The 25,000-nt window shown below is 37.6% G+C and overlaps 1 protein-coding gene across 6 annotated transcripts in view; it reads right to left on the minus strand.

The window, feature by feature from the left end:
• The window catches only part of mcoln1b (mucolipin TRP cation channel 1b), a 68,762-nt gene that overhangs the window by 15,884 nt on the left and 27,878 nt on the right, over positions 1–25,000 (minus strand). For 2 of the 6 annotated variants that reach the window (XR_015480114.1, XR_015480113.1), the window contains exons 7-14: positions 20,942–21,041; positions 18,032–18,138; positions 15,924–16,073; positions 15,747–15,848; positions 10,218–10,340; positions 6,869–7,075; positions 3,757–3,897; positions 3,560–3,684 (exon numbers count right to left, since the gene is read on the minus strand). Coding sequence is in view for 2 of the 6 variants with exons in the window: in NM_001386626.2 (NP_001373555.2) it covers positions 3,766–3,897; positions 6,869–7,075; positions 10,218–10,340; positions 15,747–15,848; positions 15,924–16,073; positions 18,032–18,138; positions 20,942–21,041 (921 nt within the window). In the remaining 4 variants the exon portion in view is untranslated. 6 annotated transcript variants of the gene reach the window in all.

Below are 25,000 nucleotides of genomic sequence, written 5' to 3' on the forward strand. Positions count from 1 at the left end.
TACTTTGCCTTATGGTGAATGCAGTAAGTGACTGTTATCATCAATAACGTTACCTGATTAGCGCAAAAGTTCAGAACAAACAAAAACGTAAAAAACTTAATATTACCTATGAAATGTTCTGCCTTTGTGCTTTGTTTTCTTTGTTTGCTCGTTACTACACCCATAGACAGCGCTAAAGTCCCGCATCTTCACGTAATAACACTGTCTTGTCTTGTGCGGTTGAATGACATTTGTACTGGGAGCACTGTACCAATATGGCGGCGCTATTGACGCATGCTCAGGGTCCCTATGTGATATCTAGTGTATATATCTATGGGCTTCATACAGTGCATCTGGAGGTTTTCATAGCACTTCACTTATTCCACCTTTTGTTTATGTTACAGCCTTATTCCAGAATGGATTAAATTAATTGATTTCCTCAACATTCTTCACACAATCCCCCATAATGACAATGTGGACAAAGAGTTTTTGAAATTGTTGCAGATTTATTAAGAATAAAAAAGCTGTAAAATCACATGTGCATCAGTATTTACAGCCTTTGCTCAAGACTTTGTTGATGCACCTTTGGCAGCCATCCGCTTGTTAAGTGTGACGTCACGCGAAGCGGCTTCCGGGTCCAAGTGCTCTATCCAACTGTATGAGGAGACTCACAAAATGGTAATAATAAACGTTTACAAAGCGATTTTAAACTTTCGAAAATCACGATCGTGGTGATTGGTGGTGGATTTCAGGAGAGGGAAGAGAGAACACACCCCCATCACCATCAACGGGACGGCAGTGGAGAGAGTCAGCACTTTTAAGTTGCCTTGGAGTCCACATTGCTGAGGATTTGACATGGACTGCTAACATGGACGCAGTGCTGAGGAAGGCAAAACAACGCCTCTTCTTCCTCAGGCGTCTCAGGAGGTTTGGAATGAGCCCCCACATCCTCCGCTCGTTCTACACCTGCACTGCGGAGAGCATCCTGTCTGGCTGTATCACCACCTGGTATGGAAACAGCACCAGCAGCAATCGCAAAGGCCTACATAGGATTGTGCGAACTGCTGGACGAGTAGTAGGAGGTGAGCAAAGCCAAGAGAATTATCCGCGACTCCAGCCACCCAAGGCATAGACTTTTCTCTCTGCTACCCTCAGGCAGACGCTTCCGCAGCATCCGATCATGCACCAGCCGACTGAAAGAAAGCTTCTTCAGGCTGATGAACACTTAACACAACACACACAGACTCTTCCATACCCGTCACTGCACACCATCAATATGTAGCATGCACTGCCCTTTAACCAATCCATACTTGAAACAATACTGCCTACAACTATGTGAACAACTATTCATTGCACATATCGCTGTCAATATTACATTGTCCTGTTTTTTTTTGGGGGAGGGGAGTATGCTGTTGTATTTGGCACTGTCGTTGTGTTTGCACTGTATTTTGTACTGTCTGGAGCCAGCACCTAAGCTTTTCACTCATCATAGCACACGTGCTGCTGATGATGCGACAATAACAGTGGTTTGATTTGATAAATGTCCATGCCTTATATCCGATGGCCAGAAAGTGATACATTTTTTTATAAATTGTTATAATTTTGGTATTTGTAACGCAGCACGCCCAGAGATTGTTGTGTACACTATTTTTTGCCCATTCATCTTTGCAGTACCTCTCAAGCTCTATCAGGTTGGATGGGAAGCGATGGTGTACAGCCATTTTCAGATCTTTCCAGAGATGTACAATAGGATTTAGGTCTGGGCTCTGGCTGGGCCACTCAAGGACATTCACCGAGTTGTTGTGAAGCCGCTCTATTGATATTTTGGCGGTGTGCTTTGGGTCACTGTCCTGCTGGAAGATGAACCGTCGCGCGAGTCTGAGGTCAAGAGCACTCTGAAGCAGGTTTTCATTCAGGATGTCTCTGTACATTGCTGCATTCATCTTTCCCTCTGTCCTGACTAGTCTTCTAGTTCCTGCTGCTGAAACACATTCCCACAGCATGATGCTGCCTCCACCATGCTTCACTGTAGGGATGCTATTAGCCTGCTAATGTGTGGTGCCTGTTTTTCTCCAAACGTAACGCCTGGCATTCACTCCAAAGAGTTCAATTTGAGTCTCATCAGAGCAGAGAGTTTAGTTTCTTATGGTCTGAGAGTCCTTCAGATGCCTTTTGGCAAACTCCAGGCGGGGTGTGTCTTCCCTCTGGCCACTCTACCATACAGGCCTGATTGGTGGATTGCTGCACAGATGGTTGTCCTTCTGCAAGGTTCTCCTCTCTCCACAGAAGAATGCTGGAGCTCAGACAGAGTGACCATCGGGTTATTGATCACATCCCTGACTAAGGCCCTTCTCCCCCGATCACTCAGCTTGGATGGCCGCCAGCTCTAGGAAGAGTTTCAAACATCTTCCACTTATGGATGATGGAGGCCGCTGTGGTCACTGGAACTTTCAGAGCAGCAGAAATGTTTCTGTAACCTTTTCCAGCCTTGTGCCTACAGGTCTACAGACAATTCCTTTGTCTTCATGCTTGGTTTGTGCTTTGACATGCACTGTCAACCCTGGTAGCTTATATAGACAGGTGTTTGCCTTTTCAGATCATGTCCAATCAACTGAATTGACCACAGGTGAACTCCAATGAAGCTGCTGAAACATCTCAAGAATGATCAGTGGAAACTGAATGTAGCTGAGCTTAATGTAGAGCTTCACGGCAAAGGCTGTGAATACTGATATACATTTGAATTGTCAGCTGTTTTATTTTTAATAAATTTGCAAAATTTCAGAAACTCTTTTTCCATGGGGGATTGTGTGTAGAATGTTGAGGAAATCAATTAATTTAATCCATTTTGGAATAAGGCTGTAACATAAAAACATGTGGAAAAAAATAATAAATAATAAAATAAATTGGACTGGAACTCAGCCTATGTAGTACATTTGAATTTAAACATACTCCATTATATATATATATATATATATATATATATATATATATATATATATATATATATATATATATATATATATATATATATATAAAAATGTCTGAAACCAAAAATAAAGGTTATTTGTTTGAAAGCACGGATAAATTGTGATTTATGACAAGCACTGCACACCTCTTTCTGTGCCTCAGTGCATAGCGTCAGATTTAAATTTTAGCAGTTGATGTGCGCTCTGAACATTCTAATCACACCGATGTGAGCATACACTTCAGGGACCAGCCAAGGGTGATCATACTGGTGTGACTGTACGCTTCAGGGAACAGCCAATGATGATCATACCAGTTTGATTGTATACTTCAGGAACCAGCCAATGATGATCACACCGGTGTGATTGTAAGCTACAGGGACCAGCCAATGATGATCACACCGGTGTGATTGTAAGCTTCAGGGACCAGCCAATGATGATCACACCGGTGTGATTGTAAGCTTCAGGAACCACCCAATGATGATCACACCGGTGTGATTGTATGCTTCAGGGACAATATTCCATGAAAATATTCCATTGCTGTATATAGTGTGAATGTGAGGAGTATGAAAGTAACTCTGATGTACTACATCCGCCATGTTGTCATCATCACATACCTGCTTGCATTCTTAAATCCTCTCCCGTGGCATTATGGGATAGTAAAGTGACCATAGGATGCGTAATTCAGAATCTCTGCAGTAGTAGTAGATCATCCGGGTACTTCTCATCTACTGTTCCAATACTATAAATTCAAACATATTACTCTGTTTTTTTACATACTATATAGTAGGGAAGTATGCGATTTGGGACGCACCGTCTGAGTCTAGCTAAAGCAGCAGAAGAGCGAGCAGGTGGACGGCTCCGGGCTGCGGAAGTTTCCGGATGTGGGCGTGTCTGTGCACTCGGCGATGAAGCGGTGCAGTTCAGAAACCTGCGGCACGTCTTGAGTTTGTTGCTGCACACAAACACACAAACACAACAACTGAGGACTGTACACTTCTGACGATCACACCTTTAAAAATGGACTATGAGAAAGGCTAATCTCTTTTTAAATAAACTAACATATTAGGCTTTATTTTGACGGTCCATGCGCAAAACAGAAAGCGCAGGGCACAAACGCATTCAGGGCGTGCCATAATCCATATTTTATAAGGATTATAGAAAATATAAGGACGGGAAAATCCGCTTTGCGCATGGTCTAAAAGGGTTGAGTTTATTTTCTTAATGAGTTATAGGTGTGTTTTGAGAATAAACCAATCAAAGTCTCATCTCCCATTACCTTTAAGAGCCAGCTGCCTCGCGCCATAAGTGCATTCGCTATTTACATGACGTAAAGTAAGTTCACTTTCGCTTTTGCTCTCGTAGATAGGGAAATCTTTACACACAGACATCAATTAGCCTATAAATAATTAATTTAGTTTGTTAAGTGCAAAGATTTGTTTCAAAACTATTTCTAAATTCAATTCTTATTTCCAGCAAACGAATAAATGAACAATAATAACGAAGTGTGGTCAAAATAGTGAGGTATTTCCAAATACACCTGCTGTGCCCCATATGGTCAAAAACCTGACAGGTGGACAAATCTAAGCTTGTTTTTAGTAAAACAAATATAAATATTCATATAATAAATAATACTGCTAATAATAATAACATTATACAAAAGCAAATTGAATGAACTGAAAAAGCCTCTCGAGATGAAGAAAGTAAAGGCAGTGGTTTTTAAATTCATGTAGGCTAGAAAATAATATGTTTTGTAATATTTTAATCCTTTATATTTATATCCTATATATATCCTTATTAAATATATCCTTAATATATTATATCTTTTTCATATGTAAAGATATTTGCGTATTGCTCAACATCTTGTGTGTAGTGTGTAAGCCAGGCGCACTTTGCGCCAAACAATAGACCGACTTTGTTCTGGTCTAAAGAACAGAATATTTACAGTTTCTCAAAATAGCAACGCGCCAAAACACGCCTGCTTTTTTAGACCAGAACGCCTATGGGCGCACATATGAGCGCAAATGCATTTGCTATTTAAACAGTGTGGCGCAACAGCTCAAAATGACCCTTGCTCCGAGCTGAAAGTAGCAAATAACAATTGCGTTGCGCCTGGCGCCACACTGCGCCTGGTGTATGATAGGGTCCATTGTGATTCATATTCTTTTTACTGTGTTTCTGTATGTACGCATTGGGCCTGTTTCAGTAAGGAGGTTCAACCAACTCAGAGTTTAACATTTTTGCTAATTTACAGACGGGAAAATCCGCTTTGCGCCGTGGCATGATCTAAAAGGGTTGAGTTTATTTTCTTAATGAGTTATAGGTGTGTTTTAAGAATAAACCAATTAGAGTCTCATCTCCCATTCCCTTTAAGAGCCAGCTGCGTCGCGCCAAGAGCGCATTCGCTATTTACAGGACGCAAAGTAAGTCTAAGTGGAAAAAAATGAGCATTTCACAAGCAAACAGTTAAGAGTTTTTTAACAGAAAACTGTTAAACAGAGCATCTACTGCGTGAGAATGAGAGATAATGGATCTACTTTCACTTTCGCTCTTGCATAGGGAAACCTTTACGCACAGACATCAACTAGCCTATAAATAATTAATTTTGTTTGTTAAGCGCAAAGATTTGTCTCAAAACTATTTCTAAATTCAGTTCTAATTTCCAGCAAACGAATAAATTAATAATAATAACCAAGTGTGGTCAAAATACTGAGTTGTTTCCAAATACACCTGCCATGCCCCATATGGTCTAAAATTTGACAGGTGGGCAAATCTAAGCTTGTTTTTAATAAAACAAATATAAATATGGATATAATAAATAATACTGCTAATAATAATAACATTATACAAAAGCAAATTGTTATGAATGAACTGAAAAAGCCTCCCGAGATGAAGAAGACATAAAAGCAGTGATTTTTCATATTTATGTAGGCTAGAAAATAATATGTTTCGTAATATTTTAATCCTTTATATTTATATCCTATATATATTCTTATTATATCCTATATATATCCTTAATATTTACATTTTTTCATATGTAAAGATATTTGCCTATTGCTCTCTTGTGTGTATTAAGCAGTGTGTAAGCGAGGCGCTTTTCTTCATCTCAGTTCATTCATAACAATTTGCTTTTGTATAATGTTATTATTATTAGCAGTATTATTTATTATATCCATATTTATATTTGTTTTATTAAAAACAAGCTTAGATTTGTCCACCTGTCATGTTTTAGACCATATGGGGCACAGCATGTGTTTTAGGATATAACTCAGGTTTTTGAACACACTTGGTTATTATTGTTCATTTATTTGTTTGCTGGAAATTAGAACTGAATTTAGAAATAGTTTTGAAACGAATATTTGCGCCTAACAAACAAAATTAATTATTTAAAGACTAATTGATGTCTGTGTGTAAAGGTTTCCCTATCCAAGAGCGAAAGTGAAAGTAGATCCAGTATCTCTCATTCTCACGCAGTAGATGCTCTGTTTAACTGTTTTCTGTTAATAAACTGTCAACTGTTTGCTTGTGAAATGCTCATTTTTTCCACTTAGACTTACTTTGCGTCCTGTAAATAGCGAATGCGCTCTTGGCGTGACGCAGCTGGCTCTTAAAGGGAATGGGAGATGAGACTGTAATTGGTTTATTCTCAAAACACACCTATAACTCATTAAGAAAATAAACTCAACCCTTTTAGACCATGCGCCATGGCGCAAAGCGGATTTTCCCATCTTTAAATTAGCAAAAATGCGTTCTGACACGCCCTGAAAGCGTTTGCGCCCTGCGTTTTGCGATCTGCGCATGGACCGTCAAAATAGAGCCCTTTGTTTCTTTACCACAGGGAAAGCCTCTTTAAAGAAAATTGCCACTACAAGGGCTTCAACAGTAAATAAGTGTGTTTTGTGTGTTCAGTGTGTGGACGGACTCACAGTGATGGTGTCGTAGGCTCCGGTGATGAGTGCGATGAACAGCGACAGCACCATGTAGATGAAGAGCGAGATGAAGGTGTAGAGGTAGATCTGGCTGAACACCCACACCAGCGTCCCGCTCTGCTCCACCTCCGAGAACGTGGCGAACATGTCGTCTCCGTTGATCAGGGAAAACAGACACTCGGACACCGTCGACAGAGAGCGGAACTAGCGGACAAACACACACGCACATTCACAATGACTCATTCACACAGTGCCAATTCAATCATGGCGGCCTTTGGCGTGCTGTTTCAGAAATGAAGTATATATAATAAACAGTTGAAGTCAGAGTTTTTCGCCCACTTGTGAATTTTGGTTTTCAAATATTTGCCAAATTATGTTTAACAGAGCTTTTTGCTTCTGGAGAAAGTCCTATTTGTGTTATCGGCCCTGGCTTAATAATTAGGAAGTGTGGTTTGTCATTCCATTGTCATGCAGATGACAGTCAGGTCTATGTGCCGCTTAGAAAAATTACTGTCAACTTGCTCCTTGATTGTCTTAGTGAAATGAAGGCTTGGATGGCTTTTAGTTTGTTAAGACTTAATGCAAACAAAACAGAATTAATGGTTTTTGAAGGTACCGTTGGGACTCCCCTATTCTATTTGGGCTCGTTAGCTCAGCCTATTAAGCCCTAAAGTCACAAATTTAGGGATAAAATTTGACTCAGATTTTAAATTTGACAATCAGTTTAGAGCGGTGGTTAAATCTAGCTTTTATCTTTTATCTATCTATCATACATATCTTTAATATTATTCTTCCAGGTGGGTTTGTATAATTCATAATTAGCATTGATATAGTGTTTTCTTTTTTATTTATTTAGTTTTTATTATTATTATTAATTTTTTTTTGCTTATTCTCATTGCTTTGTTTGCTGAACTTTATTTTTCTTCTCTCTTTTTGTTTCTTTTCTTTTTCTTCTACTCCTCCCCCTCCTTTTCTGTTTTATTTTATTATTTTTATTTTATTTATTTATTTTTATTATTATTATTTTATTAATTTTTGTTTATTATTATTAGTTTATTTTCTCTTTTCCTCTCTTTCCCCTTCTACTTACTACTATTATTATTTATTATTATTATTATTATTATTTATTATTATTATTACTTGTCCTCTCCCTGATTTCCCATCCTCCCCTCTCCTCGACACCTAAAATGCTTTGTCATAAATGGTATTACTTTTAATTTTGTAATCATTATTATTATTACTGTTCTGACTTGTCCTGTTATCTTTCCATTATCATTATTACAAGTATTTATACCATTATCATTAGTAAGGTTGCAGTTGTTGTAGTTGTAACGGTAGTAGTTGTAGTTGTAGTAGTAGTAGTAGTAGTTGAAGTAGTAGACATTGTAATAGTATCGATTGTTATTGAGTAATTGTTACGGAGATTATTGAAGTAGTAGTTCATGTAGTAGTAGATGTCATTGGTATAGTAGTAGCAGAAGTAGTAATGGTGTGGTAGTTACAGTAGTAGTAGTAGTCGTTGTTGGTGTAGTAATATCAGTAGTAGATGTTGTTGATGTAGATGTAGTAGAAGTGATTGTGGGGGTGGTAGTAGTAGTAGTAGTAGCAGTAGACGTTGTTGTATTAGTTGTAGCAAACGCTATAGTAGTATCAGTAGTGGTAGTAGTATCAGTATTAGTAGACATTGTAGTAGTAATAGTCGTGGTTGTGGCTGTAGAAGAAGCAGTAGTAGTTGTAATATAAGTAACTTTCTGTAGTAGTAGTTGGTGTAGCACTTGTGATTTATTATTATCGTTGTCATTTATTACTGTTGTCCTTTCTCTCTTTTTACTCTCATTTTTACTATCATACATTAATAAGCATCGTTGTTACTCCCTACCTCTGACTGGTTTCTTTCTATATGTTTTGTCTATATCTGTGACACTTGCTTGATTTATTGACTGTTATTGTTCCTAATGTATGTACTCTGACCTGTCCACCAAGTTACCTTTACATGCATACACACACTCACACGGACACACTCAAGCACATACCAGTACATGACTATATTGTTGTTGGTTTTGTTTTTGTTTCGTTGCTTTGTATTTGTTATTTGCTGATTTTTTTCTTGTATTTGTATGATTTTTGCATATTCTAAAAAAAAAAAATATTTAGCTTTTTTCAATTAAGACAACTAGCAAAAACAAAGCAATATATACCAAAACAACAGACAGTAATTCATGATTTTATGACCACTCGGTTAGATTACTCGAATGCACTGGATGTGGAAAGTAGCAGGTCATCTATTGCCAGTTTGCAAATGGTGCAAAATGCTGTTAACTAACACTCGCAAATTTGACATTTCACCCATGTTAGCTTTGCTTCATTGTTTGCCAGTTCATTTTAGAAAACAGTTTAAAATTTGTTTATTTGTTTTTATAAACCTCTAAATGGTCTTGCTGCACATTATATCTCTGAGCTGATACACCTCTAAGAGCCCACTTATTCTCTTAAGTCAGCTAAGGGTCATCTTCTCCTGATTGTGCCTAAAACAAAGTGTAAGCTTAGAGGGAATCAGTCCTAAATTTTGGAATGATTTGCCGCCGCCTATTAAACAGGCCTCTTCCATTTTCTCAATTAAATCAGCTCTTAATACTCATTTGCTTTTGTTGACATTTGACATCTGATCTTAATAACGTAATAGACCATCTAGCTATATTAAATCTTGTGTTTTATGTATTTTATAGACTATTATACTTATGCTGTTCTATACTTTCTATACAGCTCACTTCTGTGTTTGTAAAGTGCTCTATAAATAAAGTTTGACTTATTTCGGCTAAAATAAATAGTTTTTTTTTTTCTGAAAACCATTTTAAGGTCAATATTATTAGCCCCCTTAAGCAATATTTGTTTTGAATTGTCTCCAAAACAAACCACTGTTATACAATGACTTGCCTAATTACCCGAACTTTACCCTAATTAACCCAGTTAAGCCTTTAAATGTCACTTTAAGCCGAATAATAGTGTCTTGAAGAATATCTAGTCAATTATTATGTGCTGTCATCATGGCAAAGATAAAATAAATCAGTTATTAGAAATGAGTTATTAAAACTATGATGTTTAGAAATGTGCTGAAAAAAATCTTCCCTCCGTTAAACACAAATTGGGGGAAAAATATACAAGAGGGGCTAATAATTCTGACTTCAACTGCATGTAAACTCAAGTGCGGTATTATTAAAGTGTATCAAACCTTAGCATGTTATAATTGAAATATGTCATACTGTAGCATGGTATAATTAATAAATAAATGCATCATGTTTTAGCATGGTATCGTGCTTTAGCGTAGTATAACTGAAATAGCTCATACTTTGGCATGGTAGGGTCCCAGGACGATCCAGCCGCAGAAGCAGTAGCCCATATAAATGGCAGCAGCGCAGCAGCAGAAGCGGATAACGTTTGGAAACGCAGCTCGTAGAGTCACGATCAGAATCTGAAAACAGAGACTATTTACATCATTTCTGTCTCATGGTTAGTGTCACTGAATAGGTAACACTTGCTTAATAGAAAATATATAAAAACACAAACATTTCAAGACAAAATAAAAATAAAAAAAGAGAAGATTGCTGTTGCAATAAAGAAAGTACATTTCCCCTCAAACTCTCTTTCCTATATTACATTAAAATGGTATCGTTCAAAACCTTTTCAATAAAAATGAATTCCTTCAGCTTAGTCTCTTATTCACCAGGGGAATGAAATGCCAACTATTCCAGCATATGTTTTACGCAGCGGACACCCTTCCAGCTGCAAACCAGCACTGGGAAACACCCATACATTCTCACGTTCACATTCACACACGCTGTTACGACTGAAGTTTATTTATTTATTTATTATTGCGAATTGCACGTCTTTTTCTTAGTCCCGCCTTCTTGTTGTTTCATAGTGTTCTTCATTGTCTCATAGGCTCCCATACCGGCGTGATCCCTTGTTCTGATTGGCTGCTGGTCTCGGCGGCCTGTACATAAGGGAGCTTCCGGCAGGGTTCGGGGAGCTCATTTCCGCTGCGTTCGGTGTTTGGAGTGGAGCTCCTGGGTTTCCCTCACCCCTCCGGCCGACGACCAACAACCAATATTGTACTGATGTTCATATTCGTTAAAATATTTTGAGAGCTTGAGCGTGTTGGGGCGGTCTGCCTATTTATTTGATTACTTTTGAATATGTTTATGTTTAGGGAGTAAGGTAAGCTTTTTGTTAGGGCTGTGCAATTAATCGAAAATCCGGTTTCGATTTCAATTACGGCTTCTAACGTTTATGAAAAACCATTAATCGAGATAAACCATTATTCCGTCATATACCGCTTCCTTTCCAGTTCCACGTGAAAGTGACTAAAAGATGTGCTGTAATGTAACTTTTGCAGCATGGGATGCGCATCATTCATATTTCTTTAAGCGCGAAAGAGAACGTGCTGTTGTGTGTGTGCGCGCTGCGCTTAGCCTCAGACAGGTAGTGTGTTTGTGTGTGTCTGTGCATGCGCCGATCCGCGCTTAGCCTCGGCACATCTAACGCCATCTTAATGCATGAGCTTTAATGGTCAAATACATGCGCGGTGTTTAGTGCTTATTCATATTAACCCTCATTTGTGTAATAAACAAACAAGTTGAGAATCAAAAGACACGTGAAAGAGAAACCATATCAGAGCCGCACTATTCTTAAAGTGACAGCGTGCGATATTCCTGCTGCTGTTTTTATTATTAATCAAACAACAAAAGGACAAAATCCACTCACTGCTCTGGACTGAAGAACTTTTGTAGTTTAAGTTTTTTCTTACAGTGAAGATGCTTAAAACATAACAGTTTAAACATAACAGATTTAATAGCTCTTTTCTAATAACTGATTTCTTTTATCTTTGCTATGATGACAGCCCATCATATTTTACTGGATATTTTTCAAGATACTAGTATTCAGCTTAAAGTGACATTTAAAGGCTTGACTAGAGTAAATAGGCAAGTCATTATGTAACAGTAGTTTCTTCTGCAGACAATCAAACACATATATTGCTTAAAGGGGCTATATTGAGCTATTAAAATCGATTTCAAAATATTTAAACCTGATTTTTTTCAAGCTGAAATAAAACAAATAAGCCTTTCTCCTGAAGAAAAAATATTATAGGAAATACTGTAAAAAATTGCTCTGTTAAACATAATTTGGGAAATATTTGTATATAAAAATAAATTCACAGAAGGGCGAATAATTTTGACTTCAACTGATAATCGTTTTGAATAATCGTGATTACAATTATGACCAAAATAATCGTGATTATGATTTTTCCCATAATCGAGCAGCCCTACTTTTTGTATTTTTCTTTAAATAGTTATAGGTAATTTAGTGCATTTACTTTATAGATTCTCTTGTTTGTTATTTTGGCCTGTGGTCACCCTGAAGAGATGCTCATTTATATTAACCACATTTTTTCTATAATAAATCTATTCATATATACTCTCAACTGAGTTTCTGAGTTTGGTTGTCAGCCGAAGGGAATCTTTTGTCTTAAGTTTTTGTTTTGTTTGGGAAATCCACCACCCCAACACATTTGTTTTTTCTTCGTTTATTATGCCCATGTTGTTTCCTCTAGACTTGGGGCTTAATACGCACTCATACGCTACGACCAGTTTATTTCCACTAACCACTGCTAACCACAGAGCCACCTTGCCGCCTTTGTGCTAATTACAATGCATATTAGAGCTGCACGATTCTGTCTAAAATGAGAATCTGGATTTTTTGGCTTAAAATAAAGATCATGATTCTCTCACGATTCTGTAGATGTAAAATAAAGCTTAATATGAGATTATTGTTTTTTTCTCAAACAAACAAATAGCCCCTTTCACACATACAGACCTTTACGGAAAATTTCCGGCAATTTTCCAGAAAGGTTGTATGTGTGAACAGGTCCTTTTTGAAAATACCGGTAAATTCGTTCTGGCTATTTTCCGGAAAGAGAAGTTGTAACATTACCGGTAATTTGCCGTAATGCTGCGCTGTGTGAATGCAGAAGGAAGATTCCCGTAATAAGCGCGTGCACGTCTAGAACGTGCTGACGTGAGACGTCTACTTTAGCCAATCACAACAGTCAGACGCATTCACGTCCGTGCGGTTTATGAGAATAAAAGCCTTTGAATATTTTCCCAGACACCTTTAGCCGCTAGATGTTAGTCAGATAAAGTTTCTATGTTCCTTCTTAATGCCAACTGTGTAAATAATCATCGATGAGATGCTTATGATAAGCCGTAGTTTGTTTACCTTCAAGCTTTGCGTGTGCCTGTGAAACAGCCTGTGAGCGCCTGCACAAGCACATATTATGAACATCTCGACATGCGAAAGTGTTCCTGCGAAAGTTGTTCACAATATTGATCATCCACAGAGTTTGTAATTTAGTCAAATGTTTACAAACACAAGCGCAGCCGTTTAAAGCTCATTTGTGGTGAATGATGTCAGAATTTACCTGTATTTTGGAATGGATGTGTGAATGCTCTTTTACGGAAAATTTCCGTAACGTCCTCGCCTGTGTGAACAGCGCTTTTTTCAATATACCGGTAAAGTCTTTCCGGAAATTTTTCAGATATTTACCGGTATCACTGTGTGAAAGGGGCTAATATTAATATTATGTGTAGGTCTACTGGTTTCTATAAATAATTCTATTCTACTTATAATAATTCTGATGTTGATTTATGTTTGAGATATAGGCCTATGCTTGCAATCTGTCATTGAGAACATTATTAGACCATTTAATTCACTGGTAAAATCAACATTATAAAGGCTAGAGTAGGTTTACTGACGCTGTAAACATGTATTTTCATGCACAGCAGTGTGTGCGCTATGAAAGAAAAAAACTTGTCGCAATCATAACTCTAAAATGCGATATGATTATTCGGTTTCGTTGTATAAAGTGCTGTTTATACTATATTATTAGGGATGTAACGGTATCAGAATTTCACGGTACGGTAATACCTCGGTATGAATGTCACGGTACGGTATTTATTGAATCATTTACAGGAAAAAACAAAACTTATGAAAATACTCCAAAAAAGTGCCAAAAGTGTCAATGACATACAAATTAGCCATCTATCTGTAAGCTTTGAAACAGGAACTTCAATTTTAATAACAAAAAAATATTAAACCATGTAAAAAAATAAAGTTTCAATTTAGTATTGTTGAAAACTCATCACATTCAACATTTAATCACTCACTCACTTAGATAGAGATGGGTTTAAAGGAAAATTATCATATAAATATAATCTGGTAAAAGCTGGTATCTCTGGGCATTTACAATGTCCCCTGCAACAGAAAAAAACCCTCTCATTTGGGACTGAGGTTTCTGGGACAAGAGCGATATGACTTGGCCCAGGTTGACAGCAGTGGGTAACGTTGTGCATTGTCTTTCCCCCACTTGAGAGGACAAACCATGAGTGAGATAGAGGTCTCATGTCTGCATCAATCTGAACAGTGTGCTGACAACACCGCTATTCAGTACGCGCGCGACAACACCGCTATTCAGTACGCGCGCGGCAACACAGCTGATAAGAACTCGCGCGACAACACCGCTATTCAGTACGCGCGCGACAACACAGCTGATAAGAACTCGCGCGACAACACCGCTATTCAGTACGCGCGCGACAACACAGCTGATAAGAACTCGCGCGACAACACCGATATTCAGTACGCACTCGACAACACAGCTGATAAGAACTCGCGCGACAACACCGCTATTCAGTACGCGCGCGACAACACCGCTATTCAGTACGCGCGCGACAACACAGCTGATAAGAACTCGCGCGACAACACCGCTATTCAGTACGCGCGCGACAACACAGCTGATAAGAACTCGCGCGACAACACCGCTATTCAGTACGCGCGCGACAACACAGCTGATAAGAACTCGCGCGACAACACCGCTATTCAGTACGCGCGCGACAACACAGCTGATAAGAACTCGCGCGACAACACCGCTATTCAGTACGCGCGCGACAACACAGCTGATAAGAACTCGCGCGACAACACCGCTATTCAGTACGCGCGCGACAACACAGCTGATAAGAACTCGCGCGACAACACCGCTATTCAGTACGCGTGCGACAACACAGCTAATAAGAACTCGCGCGACAACACCGCTATTCAGTACGCGCGCGACAACACAGCTGATAAGAACTCGCGCGACAACACCGCTATTCAGTACGCGCGCGACAACACAGCTGATAAGAACTCGCGCGACAACACCGCTATTCAGTACGCGCGCGACAACACCGCTATTCAGTACGCGCGCGACAACACAGCTATTCAGTACGTGTGCGACAACACAGCTGATAAGAACTCGCGCGACAACACCGCTATTCAGTACGCGCGCGGCGACAACACCCGCTTTAGAGTTTTCCAGCTCTTTTTGATCCCCGCTTCTAGCAGCACACTCCATTTCCGCATTACTGGATCTGTATCGACAACAGACGGCAAGGGATGATGGCCAAGCATGGGCTGATGGGAATTGTAGTTTTCGCTACCTCCCGTTCGCTTCATTCGCCTGAGCAAATTTTCTCAGAAGACCTATAGTTTTACCGAGTCATGCGACTTCGGTAATATCGAAAAAAATTAATATTGCGGTATGACGGTATTTACAATACCGTTACATCCCTATATATTATTATTACAATTATTTTACCATATGTTTGTGAATAACAATAATAATAGCCTACTAATATGAACCGATATTCTACATCTACAAAATTGTGAGGAAATCGTGATCTTGACTTTAAACAAAAAAAAATAGCAATTCTCATTTTAGCCAGAATCTCGCAGCCCTAACTTGGATATATACACACAAAATAAACATTTAAAAAAAATCAGAACTCACGTTATATTTCTGAAAGAAGCTGAAGTATCGAATGACCCCGACCCACACCAGCAGAGTGGAGGTTCCCATCAGGATACTGCAGACGTCATACGAGGACAGATTCTACACCGCAAACACAACCGTCAGCTCCTCGAACACAGCCAGATCTCAAACACACAGACTCAAAGCGCGCTTCACCTTGGTCTCGATGGCGATCTTGATGAAGGAGGCGATGATGGTGAGGACGTCACTGATGATGAGCAGCAGATACCAGCCGTTGATGAACTCCAGACGGTCACCCAGACTCACAGAACGACCCAGAGACACGCGGAAGTAACACACCAACTCCTGCCAACACAAATCAACATTAAATCAAAATAGACGTTCCACCTTACTCTGTTTTAATGATGAAAGATAGCAAAAAGCCGCATCAGCTGTTATCACAACATCCGTCCAAAATCGTCTTTTTAAACCCTGACTTTCCAACTTACTCCGCTCTGATTGGTCAGACATCTTATCTCTGCTCTGATTGGCCAGATAGACCTACTCTGTACTTATTGGCCAAATGGCCTAAATCTGCTCTGATTGGTCAGATTGCTTGTCTCTGCTTTGATTGGTCAGATAGATTGACTCTGCTCTCATTGGTCAAATTGCTCAGTTGTGCTCTAATTGGTCAGATTGCTGTGTGACTCTGCTCTTGACTCTACTCTGATTGGGCATATAGTTTGACTCTGTTCTGATTGGTCAGATAGCATGACTACTTTGACTGGTCAAATAGCCCTACTCTGTGCATTTTGGTCAAATGTCCACACCATGCTCTGATTGGTCAGATGGCTCTTTGCTGAGTTTATTAATCAGATGACCCTAATCTGCTCTGATTGGTCAAATAGCTTAACTATGCTCTGATTGGTCAGATAATTTGATGACTCTGATTGGTTAGATAGCTAGTCTCTGCTCTGATTGGTCAGATAATTTGACAACTCTGATTGGTTAGATAGCTAGTCTCTGCTCTGATTGGTCAGATAGATTGACTCTGCAATGATTGGTCAAATAGTTTGAGTCTAGTCTGATTGGTCAGATAGTTTGACTCTACTCTGATTGGTCAGATAGCTAGTCTCTGCTCTGATTGGTCAGATAGTTTGACTCTGACCTGATTGGTCAAGTAGTTTAAGCCTAGTCACATTGGCCAGATAGTTTGACTCTACTCTGATTGGTCAGATAGTTTGACTCTGACCTGATTGGTCAAATAGTTTAAGTCTAGTCTGATTGGTCAGACAGTTTGACTCTACTCTGATTGGTCAGATAGTTTGACTCTGACCTGATTGGTCAAATAGTTTAAGTCTAGTCTGATTGGTCAGACAGTTTGACTCTACTCTGATTGGTCAGATAGTTTGACTCTGACCTGATTGGTCAAATAGTTTAAGTCTAGTCTGATTGGTCAGATAGTTTGACTCTACTCTGATTGGTCAGATAGCTAGTCTCTGTTCTGATTGGTCAAATAGTTTGAGTCTACTCTGATTAGTCAGATAGTTTGACTGCACTGATTGATCAGATACTTTGACTCTGCTCTGATTGGTCAAATAGTTTGAGTCTACTCTGATTGGTCAGATAGCTTGACTCTGCCCTGATTGGTCAGATAGCCCTTCTCTACTTTGATTGGTCAGATAACCCTACTATAATTGGTCAGAGCCCTACTCTACTCTGATTGTTCAGATAGCCCTACTCTACTTTGATTGGTCAGATAACCCTACTATAATTGGTCAGAGCCCTACTCTGCTCTGATTGGTCAGATAACCCTCCTCTAATTCCTCAGAAAGCTCTACTCTGCTCTAATTGGTCAGATAGTCATACTCTGTGCATATTGTTCAAATGACACCACCCTGCTCTGATTGGTCAGACTGACCTAATCTAAGCTTATTGGTCAGATGACCCAAATTTACACTACCTCAGCCAGATAGCTGGTTTCTGCTCTGATTGGTCAGATCGCTCACCTCTGCTCTGATTGGTCAGATCGCCCTACCATGCTTCTAAAGGTCAGATATCTTGACTCTGCTCTGATTGGTCAGTTAGCTAAACTCAGACGGCCAGTAAAGGTGCAGTCAGTAAAGGTGTAGGTGGAGTGTTCTCAAATGCTGATACATTTTTAATAAAATGAAAGTGTTTTTGTCAAAACACATTGGTTATTTTTTAAAAACACTGCTCTACCATGGTATTGTCACAACTACAATTGCTTTTACTTATAAACAATTGATACTATATTATTTCTGGAAAAAAAAATCACGTTTATAAACCGTTCTCTAATTTACATGTTGTAGCATGATTCCTTTGAGGATGGAGCGTCCACATAGAACAAGAGAGAGACCGCAGACCACCGCCACCAACACATCGAAGGCCACACGTGCGTAACTGTCTCCTGCACACACACACACACACACACACACACACACACACACACACACACACACACACACACACACACACACACACACAGATTTCATATGTGAGCTCATTTACATTGAAATTAGGTTAATTAAGTTAATTCAATAACATGTTAATTCAAGCAATAAAACACAACTTCACTATTTACTAGGTGAAAAAACAGATTACTGTTAGCGTCACACACAAAAAAAAAACACTTAATTCTAAATTGTTATACATGAATCCTAAAATGTTGAATGTTTGTATTTATTTATTTTTATCACTATCATGTCATTTGTTTTAATATTTTTCCAATTAATGTAAACGTCACAAATGCTTTGGTATTTAGATCTTAACAATATTGAAAAAATCTGACATTGAGGTTTTTGTTTTCCTGGAATACGCATCTCAATATGAATATAATTAGCACTATTTGGAAAGACTTCATTCACTTAGATCGACTGGGGTGATCAAGTCTTACTTTATGCAGTGCATCTGCATAAATTATAATAAATTAAAAGCAAATTTAAATACGACAGAGTAAAAACAAAAGTTAAATAAACAATGCTTTATGTTGTTCCGGAGAGTCAGAACAGTATGCAAATACAAAAAAGGAACATTCAAATGTTAAATAACATGGTCTTCACTGTATATCAATGTTTTTATAGTTAATAAAAGCGAACGAAAAACAAAAACTAGAATTGAAAAATAATTTCATTAACTGAAGTAAAAATAAGAACGAGAGTTTAAAAAAACTAGAACAGAAAATATATATATATATTGTGTACATACAAATAGGGTTGTCACGATACTATAAATTTAAGCCGCGATACTATACCAGCTGAAGTATCACGATACCAAGTAGTATCGCGATACTGTATTAATTCATAACTCAAGTCAAATAAAGCAAATTGTCACAAATACTATATTTTACATGTTGAAATACTTACATTTAATTCATAATTCCCTTATTATTGAAAACCCATATGTACTTATTTAAACAGATATTATGTTTTATTTGCGTATACTATGACTGTTCTGTTCCACATGCAACATTAACTATTAGAACTGTTAATGAGGATACGACCGTTTACAAACTAGAGGCACCACCAGTATTTTGGAGCCATAGTATCGCGATACTACCAAAGTACCGGTAAACCGTGCAACCCTACATACAAAGCTAACTTTAATCAAAATTATAGCAAAAACATCCTGCGTTTTTGTCCTTCTAAATGTATTAAATACATAAGGCTTTTAGAAGTAAATCTATTGACTTCGCGCTGCCAGATTCACAACAGATGTTTGACCGTATAGCATCAGAGTCTGTAAACCTGATGCCATGGGCCAGGTCAAACCGGCACTCTTCCAATCAGTCCTCGCTGTTGCTCCCTTGACAAAAACAACGGCTGGGCAAGACATCAGCATGGTGAAAATATTAAATATGACACTTAAAAGCATTAATTTAAAACAATTTTTTGTCCAATAATGAGTTTTATTTCTGTATTAGTGATCCCGAACCGGAGCCGGTTGATCTAGTTCACCAAATTCAACTGAATCATTTGAAATGATTCACGTCAAGAACGTATACACAAACGACTTACTAAGGTTGCAATGTCCAGAATTTTGCTTGCCAATCTTAAGCCAATTGTAATGGTTTGTTTTGGTTCGATTTGGAATTTTCTCAACCAGCCCAGAGCCCGGGGGACCAGAGTGAGTGCTCAGACTTGACCCCCCCTGATCCTCTTACTGTTGTGACTGAACCAAACTTGGACAACTGATTAAACTGCAACGGGTAAACCGAGGGATCTGGCGAAACTAACATTTATTTCATAACAGAAATTCAAGTAATGGAGTTTAAATAAGTGAATTGTGCTTTGCTTGGGTTGCAAAACTTAATTGTAAGAAACGTTTTAGATCATGGTGATGTATTAACTGACTGAAATTATGATTGCTGAATACATATTTTACATTTACATTTAGTCATTTAGCAGACGCTTTTATCCAAAGCGACTTACAAGATACACAGTAGTGATACACAGATACACTTACAAGATACACAGTAGTACACAGTAGTATTTTGGGAATGTTGAGTCCTAACATGGGAGGATTGTCACAAAAGACCCGGTTCGCGTTAAAGATCCGAACTTCCCATCACTACTGTGTATCTAACCTCAGAAGCAGCCTTGCACACATTAGAGCTGCGATCTTGTGGGCTGCTGTATTTGAAATTGAGGATGGGTAGATGGTAGTGTTCATGTGTCCCCTAAATAAATGTTTTAAAAAATGTGTCTTTGGTTGAGTTTTTACTATACAATATTTATTCTGATGATTTTAAATCTTAGACATAGCAAACATCCTAATTTCCGAAAAAAATAAATAAATAAAACTAATACTGAAACTAAGCAATTTCAAATTATAGAAACTAATAAAAACTAGTAAATCTGCCTCTAAAAACTAATTAAAACTGAATTTGAAAACAAAAAGTCATAACGAAATAAAAACTAAAACGAAACTAAAACTAAACTAAAAATGTCAAATCCTAAATTATTATAACTTTGTTGTGCACATAATCTTATACAATAATATCAAAATAGTATATTTTAATCATTAATAAATAATCTAATCGTTGACTATTGCAAATACACGCACATCAGTTTCAATGTTTCAATTATATATATTGTTCAACCCCTATTTGCAATACATAAAGCAAGTTTGAATTGAATTAAACAGAGCAATGGCTTAGCTTTATCAGGATCCCACATTTACAGCCAGTCACGAGCGTTTGCGTGCTCTCTCACCGTGTCCAGACACATTGGGGTCTCTGCACTCTTTAATGAACGCCTCGTTGAGCAAACTCAGCTTCACTTTCCCACTGTGAGCCTTATTATCAAACAGGATCTGACAGACACACAGAGAGAGTAACGTATCAAATAAAATACACACAACCATTCAAAACTTTTCAATCTTCAACATGGCTTTCATGCTTTCAAAGAAGTATCTTCTGCTCACAAAAACATTTATTTCAATGCAGTACAAAAAACAGATTAATATTTTATATTATTTAAAAAGGTATCTTACACAAAGTAATCCGTATGTTATACAGAGTTATGTTATACCCTATTGTTTTTAATAAATAGTGTTTACATTTTGTTAAAGGGCACCTATTTAGTTTTTTGTGTCTCCAGAATGTTTCTGTAAAGTTTTAGCTCAAAAAACAATCAGATTATTTATTAGACCTTTTAGAATGTTGAGATGTGCTGCTCTGAACACACTGTGGCTGTTTTTGTGGATTGTGCCTTTAATGCCAGTTCTCCCCGCCCACCGTTCGCACGTGCCTGTCTGAGTGCCTCAGCCTCTGGCTGTGTCAGATAAACAGCACAGTGACAGACATGAAGGAAGCAGATCTCTTGCAACGTTTGTGAGAAATACTACAGTAAGAACTTTCCTAATGATTATTTGATGTATTTGTTGTGGAGTTAATTTAAGCTTTTCTGCAACGATGAGTCACACACAATGCCGCTATAAAGTTCAAGCATATACACACATATACACAGTGTTTAGCTTTGCACTGTTTTTGCAAGGCAAATGTGTCAGAATCCAGGTTAATATCCACTGCTGTATGGATATCCGTTATGTAAATGTACAAAATAAAACTGATTTAACGTCCACAAACCGGGATTGAAACGTCTTCATTTATATTTGTACTGACATGCGGCTGTGGTGATAAATTACATTAATTTTACTGTCTTTATTATAAGCATGCACTGATTTAAAAACGTGTTAAACTTGTAAAACTCAATCTTGATCACATTTGATGATGACTGATGATCACAGAGCGCTGAACACATCTTTTATTCACGGTTGCTTTGAGCACGTCCTGTCTTGTTGATATATAATTATACACTTTACTACAAAGACATGTTAATACGCGGATGTCAATCAATCTGGTGGGCGGGGAAACCGTACTCCTACATCATGTTACAGACAGCCTCAAAATGAGAGGGGTTTGGATGCTATTTTAACGTCAGGAAATAAAAAAAAAAAAGACATTTATTGTGTTTCTATCACTCCAATATGACTGTGGACACACTGTACCTATACATAGTTCTGTCCAAACAGCTTCAAAAAGATGATTTTCATCATTGGCGCCCTTTAAAACACAATCTATTATGTTTTGTTTATTATTTATTATTTATAATTTGATTTATATATTATATATTTTATATTATATTATAATTATTTATTATTTATTTATTATTTATTAATGCATCTTTCCATCAGTTTTTTAACTGAATTTTTTCTTATCTGTTTAATGGTGAATTATGTTTTTGTTCATTATAAATGCTGAAAACAGCTGTGCTGCAAATTTTGAAGAAAATGTAAAGCATAAAAAAAGAAATAAATATATATTTTTATCACACATTAGGTGAAAGTATTGACATTTATTGATGTAAAGAATTTGTTCTACCAATAAAACATCCATTTACAGTATATTTATACATGTACGCGTGTGTTTATGTGTATATATTTGTACACTATACTACATATTTTTGTGGTTTTATTCTACATACATTCACATTGTATTATTTGAGAGATATGTTGTATAACATTCACCATTTTTTATTTAACTTTTTTAATTCTCTCTTAATGTTGAATTTATAATGATTGCTGAGTTTACCTTGTGTTCAATATAATATATTAGTACTCTATGGATAACCTAATGAGTCATGAAATAATGGTGTTCAAAAGAAACTCCAGACACGCATGATCTCTGTTACCCTGATGAAAGGCAAGTATTTGCTGAAACACACAGGTGTGGTTTTAAAGGTGCTGTATGCAAGTTTTTGAGTCTTCTAAAGCATAAAAATACCATAATATGCTTGCAGATATTTAAGATTCATGCTAAGCGAACATTCTTGTTTATCTGATAAACAATGCTGAAGTCAGAGATTCCGCTTTGAAAATGTGTGTTACGTGCCGGAACGTCTGTCTTTGTTTTGGTTGTTTTAACCTGCCCAATGCCACTTTAACCAATTATATTTCAGCAGCCCGGGTTGCCTGGGTGGAATACGGCATATTTCATTTATTAAGTCAGTTAGAAAGGCTCTCAAAGTATGCATCCGTGAAATGCAACCTCCGGTGGAAAAAAGCAGACTACTGAAATGAGAAACAGATTCAGAGTTCCACATGAGATTAGTTAGCAAATAATATAAACATTACGAGTGTAAACATCGTAATAAAGCAGGTTACATTGTAACCCTGTGTCCTAACAACGCGCTACGCTACGAGATTTGCAGGGATGAGCAGTTTGGCTGTTTGCACCAGACGACACATGACAGAAATTTAAATAAAGCCATTTAGGAGCACAAAATAGTGCCCTCACTGCACTCAAACGAAATGGTAAGGTCAGGGCCGGATTAACCAATGGGCCTTATGGGCACAGGCCCAGGGGCCCGTGCGCACTAGGGGCCCCTGCTAGGGGGGAGAAAAAAGACAATTTCGGAGTGTCATTTTAGGCTAATTGCAAATAGCGCATCTAGTTGGAATAAGCTATTTAGGGTTTACGCCCATCGATGCCTGATTGATAGAGACAAGATGAGTAAAGAGCTGTGTAGCATTACAGCTGCAGTGGCACACCTTGTAAGGCGCACAGCCTCATCTTTTGACGCGTTTGATCATCAGCTCGCTTCGAATCCACCATCAGCTGAACTCGTGCTACTGTTTTTTCTCCCCATTACATATCAGATTGGAAATATATTTATTTTTAACAGGAAGGAAACATTTTTTAAAAATAATGCAAATTGTGATATAAAGTCACAAGTGTCTCGTGGGTATTTAATAATGTTTAGCCTTATTATAAGTGCCTCCCTCTCTGCAAAAACTATATTGCTCAGACAACTGTATTTCCTCTGATCGCGATCACATATTAATATTATTATTATATTTAAATTGCCTTTCTTTCTTTAACTAAACAGAATGCTGTAATTGGTCATGCGCGGAAACGTCAGTTTTGTAATAGCCCGCACTAAACTGAGCGGACTTTAGTGTAACGTTATATCTGTCATAGATCAAAAATGAGTGGACAAGTGGATTTAGCAAACGCGGATTCTGTCGGACTGGATTCATCGTGTGAGAGACAGACAGAAAAGGAGAGAGAGAGGGAGATAGAGAGAGAAAGGCCCAGAAGAGGAGAGAGACGGGAGAGAAGAGGTATAGTGTGTGTGATTTCGGATACTTTTAGGTTTATAATCAAGTCTTCATCACGAGAAGAGTAGAGAAAATACAGGGAGAGGAGGAGAGAGACAGTAAATCAGTGTTTGTATTATGAAAGACTCAGATTCATAGAACTTTATTATAGAAGCATTGTGCATTATATGCCATGGCAATAATATGCTTTATAAGTTTGTAAAAGCAATACATTAAAATACCCTTAAAAAAAGAAAAAAAAAAGAAAGAAAAAAAAGAAATATATATATATATATATATATATATATATATATATATATATATACTTTTATTGGTATTTTTATTCAATGCTTTGAAAAATAAGTTAAATCTTTGTAGACTATAAATACATATGTACTATATATCATTTATTTAAATGTGTGGGCAACAAATTATAGATTCATTTTATTTAAAAATGATTATATTATTCTTAATTTTTAAATTCAACTTTAAGGGTGCGTCCAGGTAGGGGCCTTACAAGACAATGTGCCCAGGGGCCCCTGAGTTCTTAATCCGGGCCTGGGTAAGGTTTATAATTTATTTAATGCATATTAAACCTCTTTAACATTAACAAATGTAGATGCTAAATCACTGATATGTGTTGATTTGCATTATTTCAGAGTTCAAAAGTT

The sequence above is a fragment of the Danio rerio genome, chromosome 3 (genome assembly GCF_052040795.2).
Source record: "Danio rerio strain M-AB ecotype USA chromosome 3, GRCz13ab, whole genome shotgun sequence".
In the NCBI taxonomy this organism is placed as follows: domain Eukaryota; kingdom Metazoa; phylum Chordata; class Actinopteri; order Cypriniformes; family Danionidae; genus Danio; species Danio rerio.